Source organism: Varanus komodoensis, unplaced genomic scaffold, assembly GCF_004798865.1.
Source record: "Varanus komodoensis strain SLA01 unplaced genomic scaffold, ASM479886v1 scaffold1, whole genome shotgun sequence".
NCBI lineage: Eukaryota > Metazoa > Chordata > Lepidosauria > Squamata > Varanidae > Varanus > Varanus komodoensis.
Genome location: NW_025335268.1, coordinates 57,648,089 through 57,655,451, shown reverse-complemented (window position 1 = coordinate 57,655,451; position 7,363 = coordinate 57,648,089). Strand labels below are relative to the sequence as shown.

General features: G+C 41.7%; 1 protein-coding gene across 1 annotated transcript in view; it reads left to right on the top strand.

Annotated features, from left to right (window-relative positions):
- LOC123021697 (coiled-coil domain-containing protein 162-like) overlaps positions 1-5,949 on the top strand; it is a 16,107-nt gene extending 10,158 nt beyond the window's left edge. Inside the window, exons 6-8 of the mRNA XM_044426719.1 lie at positions 1,897-2,059; positions 3,963-4,101; positions 5,411-5,949. Of these exons, the coding sequence (XP_044282654.1) occupies positions 1,897-2,059; positions 3,963-4,101; positions 5,411-5,639 (531 nt within the window). The 3' untranslated portion in view covers positions 5,640-5,949. The remainder of the gene's footprint in view (positions 1-1,896; positions 2,060-3,962; positions 4,102-5,410) is intronic.
- The last annotated feature ends 1,414 nt before the right edge of the window (positions 5,950-7,363 follow it).

Here is a 7,363-nt window from a genome sequence, read left to right as displayed (position 1 = left end):
TGGAGGACAGGAAGGCCTGTCCTCCACCATCCCCCAGAGTCCACCTAAGCTCACACCAACTGCTTCAGTGACTCCATCTAGCCACCTCATCCTCTGCCGTCCCCTTCTTCTTTTGCCATCTATTGTTCCCAGCATTAGGCTCTTCTCCAGGGAGTCCTTCCTTCTCATTAGGTGGCCAAAGTATTTGAGTTTCATCTTCAGGATCTGGCCTTCTAAAGAGCAGTCAGGGTTGGTCTCCTCTAGGACTGACTGGTTTGATTGCCTTGCTGTCCAAGGGACTCGCAGGAGTCTCCGCCAGCACCACAATTCAAAGGCCTCAATTCTTACCATCACCCTGTTACACCAAGAAAAAGATTCTTGTAGAGGCTGAAAGACCTTCCCTGACAGTGCAGGCTGTGGCATAGGAGGCTGCAGTGAGAGGAGAGAATTGTACCATATCTGGTGGAAGCATGTTGTGTGAGCAGACCTCCCCTTCCACCAAGGTTTTGGGCAGCCCCCCTTCCTACTGCTGCCTTTTGTACAACATTTGGATTCAACTCAATATAATTAAGGTTATGCTGGTGTGGAAGTCTCAGTCATTTCTGCCCTGGAAATTGATGAAATGTAATCCAGCTTGCAGGCTGTTCTTTTTGGAGGGGAGGGTTTTTTGAGGGGTGCTGTGAGAAATATAGAATAGATGTCATCAGTCCCTACACCAGGGTTATGGAATCTCCCACTCTGGCCTTCTGGGGTTCCACAGAAACCTTTTCCCCTTTGCTTGGCCCCAGTCCCTTTCTGCAACCACCATTTGTTTGGAGGTTTACCCTGATTTTGTGCAATTTTCCACATTCTGAAAGTTTGAAGGAAGGCTTAGTTACTGGCAACAAGACCTTTGACCTAAGATATGATGGAGTTTTTAGTCCCATCCCATCTGCCTGCAGTCTTCCCACCAATGGAAACTGGCCCATGGGATGAAAGAGGTTTGGCATCCCAGCCTACACTTTTGGAGGCAGGCATTTGTTGACCTGGTGATAGCCTGCTTTCCAGAAAATGTGACAGAGAGTCTTCTGATTTCTATTGGATGCCAGAGCCATAAATTCAGTTATAAGGAGAAGGAAGTACAGACCTTAAAATAAAAGAGAATCTATTCTTTTGCATATCGAATGTGCTGTTATATAATCAGATGCAAGGGACAAAAGTAACACTGGTAGTTTTTATTCATGGAAACAAAAAATGTAGGTTACCCCCAAATACACCACTTCATGTGGACTACCTCTTCTTTCCTAATATTAAAACAGAAACTCCTGCAAATACAGAAAGGCTAATGCATATTGATGATCTTGTTCAGGAATGGGGTTTATCTGTTAATTGAAAGCATTTATTGTAAGCTGCCTAGGAAGGCCTCGGCCATTATAGGGGGCCTATAAATACATGCATAAAATAAATAAATAACATGATTTTTAATGGGAAAGACTCTTAGAACAACTTACATAGAAAAAAAAGTAGGACAATCCCTGCTCTTGGGTTTACAATGTGAAAAGACATGGCAGGAAAGCTAAAAAAAGAGAAGGGAAAAGGGGTGAAAAACCGTTCAGGCCCCAGTTCTTAGAGACATAAGGTTTTTGTAAAGTTCATAATGCATGTGGATGTTGCCAGCTGGGATAGAAAAAGCTCATAGAAAACCAAAGAAGCAAAACTTGCTGGTCTTTTTAGGTGAGTTGATGGAGTAGTCCCTCCTTCTTTCCTTCCCTCTTCTCCACCCAGATAGAATGGCTGAGAGGTGGGGAGTTTGAGGGTGAGAGAGACAAAGTCCAAGGAAACTAGTGAAAGCTTGTTTCCAATTTGCAATTGCTAAACAGCTGCTTAATGATTTGAGGTTTTTTTTCCTGATTTGCTTTCTTCATCCCTTCTCCATAGACTAGCTACAGAGCCCTGAGGCAGACCCTGCAAATTGTGGCAGCTTTTCACGACATTATCTCATACATTTTCAGCTTTGCTCAGCTAGGCAGTGCACCAGGCTGCTTCGATTACCTGTGTCCTAACCATCTCTCTGCAGACTGGGGAGGGACAGAACAGATTGGTTAGTAATGCTTGCTCTCCCTTTTTCAATTAAGCATAGTTACAATAGCAGATTTTCAATGCGCTGTTCCAAATAATACTTGGAAATACATGTTTATTGTACATGTTTTATTGTATTGGGTTTCTTTTTAAAGTCTTGGTTGTAAACCATTCAGATAGCCTTTTGGCTAATTGAGGGAAGTACATAAAAGCTATAAACAAATATGTTTACACTCAGCCTCTGCCTTTTAAAAGCTAACGTGCAGATATAAACATATTCAAATTAAAAAGGCCCCGCTAGTCTGGGAAATATTTCTTAAGGTCATTTTGGCTAGTATGGGTCCAACCCATAGCCATTCTACACCTGTCTGTTGGAACTTATTTACTTGTTGAATAAACCACAGACAATTAAGACTAAAACTGTTAAGCAGGAATAAAGCATGCAAATTCACACAAACAAATTGCTTTTATTGCTTGGATTGTTTTCATGTATGTGATTTTATTGATTGTTTTAATGTGTTAATTGTGAGCTGTCCCGAGATGCCTTGCATGGGGGATGGTATACAAAAGTTTTAAATAAGTAAAGCAATAAAGAAGTTGTAGCAAAGAGGAAAAAAGAATTAACACTGCAGTCCTATATGTTTACTCAAAAGTCCCACAGTGGAACTTCTAGGTAGGTGTGTGTGTTTTTGCAGCCTTAATTATCTAATATTGGAACTAAGTGAAAGGTGCATTGATGATAAGAAACTTTTTTTTCCTGAATTTTTGTTAATACATGCATTATTTAGTCCTGCTGTGTTAAGAGAGAACCAGTTCTTTCTGTATTTAATATTATTGTCAGCATAAGAAACAAGGGCATTGGAACAGCTTGAGTCAGGTAGCCCTGGCCTACTAAATGTTGGGTTGTCCATGAGGTGTGTTCTTCAGGCACATCTTTCTGTGACCAGACCTGTCCTAGGACAACTGCGGATATGCCAAGATGTGGCAGGAATATATATATTCTTTTATTATATATATATTCTTTAGACAGATAGATAGATAGATAGATATTCTTTAATATTTTTAATATTATACACACATACACACATACACTCTTTCTGGTTTGCAACAAGGTGGTAACTGCTTGGCTAATTTCTGAGGGCTTCATACTTCGGACTGATGGATGAAAGGGCAGGAATCATGTTGTTGACGTCAGTGTTGAAAGTGAATAAATATGATGTTATAGCAAAATATTTAATTCACATTTATTAATAAGATTGTGGAGATTAAGCAAAACATGTAATCCATTTGATCACTTTTCATGACTGTTTAGCAGTCTCGTACCATTCTGACCAAATTAGAGATTTCACTGGTAACTGCTGGGTTTTACTTCAGTATTCTCTAGAATGGATTGTTTAAGTGTTTTTCCAGAGGTGTTTCCAGGTAAGACTTTTATAGTGCCTTCATCCTGTATCATACACAAACATTTACAGGGAGTCCAAGCAATGTTAACTCCTGTTTGCAACCTTCCCATGTTTCTCCACCACTTCTTACAGCTTTCCCCCTCCTTTTTTCCTTTCCTTGTTCGGTGGGAAAGGAGACAAAAATGCTACGCAAGACCTTCCAGTTAGTTCTCCTAGGAGGCCTTTGTCTGGACTCAATCCAGCTGTCAGGTTATGCTGACAGGAAGGTGACACTGGTGTATGCACTAAAGCTTTGAGCTAAAGCTAAGGAGGTATTTCATCCTTTAAGAATAGGAAAATTTTAGAAAAGCTGGGAAGCCACTAAACCACAGGCCATTGATGGAAAACGGAGCAGGTGATCGGGAAAGGAGGTGTGACCAGCTGAGGATCCTCACAGGGCCAGATTTGCCCCCAAGCAGGCCATATTTCATATTTTTAAAAAATCTTCTGCATATTTCATTTATTTTTCTTCTTGGATTCTAGGAATTGAACTACAAGAATTGCAGAAAAAGATAGACAGTCTTCATAATCCCTTGGATCCAAATAAAGTAGCTCAGATGCTGAGCATACACAGACAGGTGATGCTTCTGCAGTTTCATGCCGCAGTTAGACATTGTATGCGGTAAGTCCACAGTGTTCAGCGCAGCAGGTCCTAGGTAACGGATAAATGCATTAAATGCTGGAAGGCTGAAGTTTATCGTAGTTCAGGAATGAGTTTACTGATACAAATTGGAAAAGATGTGAAAAAAAAAAAAAAGAACTCCCAGGTGTTTTCTGTAAGGCGGAAGCTAAACAAGAGTGGACACTGTGAGAAACTTCCCTGTATTTTATTTTAACCAAAAGCAGCCAAGTGTGTGTGTGTGTGTGTGGGGGGGGGGGGTGTTTGTGTGAATTTAATTCAGTAAAAAAGTTGGGGTGGGGGTACATAACTCTTTTGCCAGTAGCTTTTTTCCCTACTCAAATACCTCACTTCTGCTTTCCCATTTACTAAAGAAGCAGTCCAGCTATCTGCATCTTTTCCCCTTGCAGATCGAAAAGCTGCTCTCTGTGTGTGGGAAGAGAAGTAAATGGTCTCTTTTCTGCACTGTTCCTTTATTTAAATTTGTAGACTCCTGAAGCTGCTTTTGCTTTTAAAAATAAACTTATCAGGGGAGAGTGACACACATGACTTACACATATGTGTTTACTTGCACCTGGTGCTTTGTGTTTAATGGAAACCTTTTAAAAAAAAAATCAACATTTATATTAATAGCTAGTTTCAGTTCTTTGCACTGGAACCACTTTGCAACATCCAGTTGGGGAGTCATACATGTATTACATAAATACATTTAGTGTCAGGTTGTTAGTGGAACACTGCTGTAATATATGAATTCAATCTAGCTAGCCAATTCTTATCTTTCAGATCATTTAATCTAGAAATAATTGAACAGGGGCTTTTAAAATAATACTTGAAGAACTTGCTCCTCTTCCCCACCACTGCAACTTGTTTCTTCACCTGCCTCTCACTCTGGCCCAGATGGCAGTGGAGGTGGGGGATGCAGCAGATGGTGCTGCCTGACACTCCAGGCAGCAAGTAGTAGCAATGACAGGGAAGAGGGCAAGGAGCAGCCCCTGCTGTAATTATGTGTCTGCATGTCTGGGGCAGGTGTATATACATTATAGAATGATCTGCTTTTTTATTGCAGTGATGTAGCTGGTGGGTTTTCTAGCGGAACACATTTTTCAACAAGAAGATTCTCATTCAGTCATTGACTAAGATGGATTGTTATATTCACTTTTCTTAGCAAAGCAGTGTCCCTCACTAAATCCTATATTGCTTTCAGACAAGGGTTTTCATAATACTTTAAAAAGATGGATTTGTGAAGCGGCTTGAAAATCAGAGCAGATAATATATAATGATTTGTCTTTTTAATTTCTTGACAACCTTTCAGAGAAGCATTTTTATCATCTGGGAATGTTTCCGCCTATCAGAGCATTACAGACAACATCTACCATGGGTTGCCCCTGATAAGTAATATAATTATTAAAAGTGCATTTGGTTCTCAGCTCCGACTTCCACAGCTGCTAGATCCACATGGCCAAAGAGTGAGTAAAACAGACTTTAAAGTATTTTTATTTAAAGTATTCACTATTATCTATGAAAGGTGTACAGTGTTGTGAACTTGGCCCTCCCCTTCTTTCCCTTAGGTTCCAAAACACCAGACAATCTCTTTGCAAAGCTGCTCTTTATTGGCACTTCACAACTATAGGACAAAGCAACTCTAAAAGCCCTCTATTGAGTTTTCTTATATCAAGAAAGTTAAATCCAAACTGGGGACTTCTCCCCCAAATCCTTCCCTTTTGTTAACTCTGTGGGCTCCACCTTCAGGGTGTCTCCTGCTGGTGAAGGGCTGGCCGGTGAGACCTATGCAAGCCCTCTAACTGGGCAGCTCATCTCTCTTGACACCTTGGCTTGAGGTCAGGGACCGCGCAAGGCAATGGCTCTCCCTCCTCCCCTTCTTTGGCCCCTTCTGTCACTTCCAAAGCATTCCTACTCCCCTTCTTGGCCTTGAAACCTGTTGTCAGCAACCTTGAAAATGCTTCAAAGTCCTGTGCCTCTCTCTGGGTTCCCAAACGTCCTGTCTCTGCTTGTCCAAGGTCCCCTCCTCCTCCAGAATCCTGGTGATGCTGACCCTGGGATGCTTACCAGGAGTGGCAGTTGGCTTCACTCGCTACATCCAGAGTACATGAATATGTACATCTGGAGGGCAACATGTTTGGAAAGGCTGGCCTATCTTTTTGTACATGACCAATGTAATTCCATGGGGTGTTTTTTCACACTTCAAAGGATACATCATAGCTATCTCTGTTGATCATAACAATTCTCTTTTTTACCAGCAGTGATAATAAGCTATCGATAATAGCAGCAGTGAGAATACCGGTGTAGAATTCAATACCATTTGAGCCTTGTATTTGGGCCTCCTCTTGCAAAGGAGATCAGCTGGGAGCATGGTTAGGGCCTCCTCTCTTATGACAGCGAGAGTTCGCCTTCCTGTTGCAGATCCATTTGGTGGCCAGGAGGAGGCCAAACACATTTTGAGCTCAAGCTGTGGTCTCAGCTGTGACTGCAGGCTCCCGCCATGTGGGTAGCCTGCGAAGCAGTCACAGACCCTGTGCTTTGCCAGGCACGACTGCTCATCCCATTACGACCTCTGAGCTCTTGTTTATAGAAGATGCTATTCATGAGTGGAAGGAAGAGTGCAGCCATGCACATTGGACCTAACTTTCTAGGAGGTAGCCTAAATGTTCAGCCAGATCGCATTGTGACCTTTGCTGCATTGTACCACTTTACATTGCAAGTGGGACATTACATTTATGAGTGCTGTTCTCTGGCTCATAAATGCCCCACATGCGTAGAAAACATTTATTTATTCCATTTCTCTACTGTTCATCAGCTAAAGCTTTCTTGGTAATTTGCACAAGTATTTCACTAGAAACAAGGGTTCTCTGTCCTTAATCTGTTAGTTTTCTATATACAGCAAGCCTTTTTTCCCCTTTCATGGAGAAATACCTTAAAACAAAGTGGTCTGCTTGTTTGCAGTATGAAGTGGTACAACCCAGATAGGATTCTTGTGGGATTTTGTTGAATGAGCATGTCAGCTTCAATACATAACAGCAATAAAGTGAATGGTAATAAACTGTGGAATACCAGTTAATTCCCTCCCACAGCCTCTGTGCCTGCTTAACAATCAGTCCTCAAAACCTCCAGAACCTGCACACAATCACCAGTCCTGAGAAATTCTTTCTTCTGGCCTTACCACCCTGTTTTGCCTAGCTGGGGCCTGGGCACAGTTTCCTGTCAGTGAAGCTGTATTTATGGATATTGAGTCCAACACACACACACA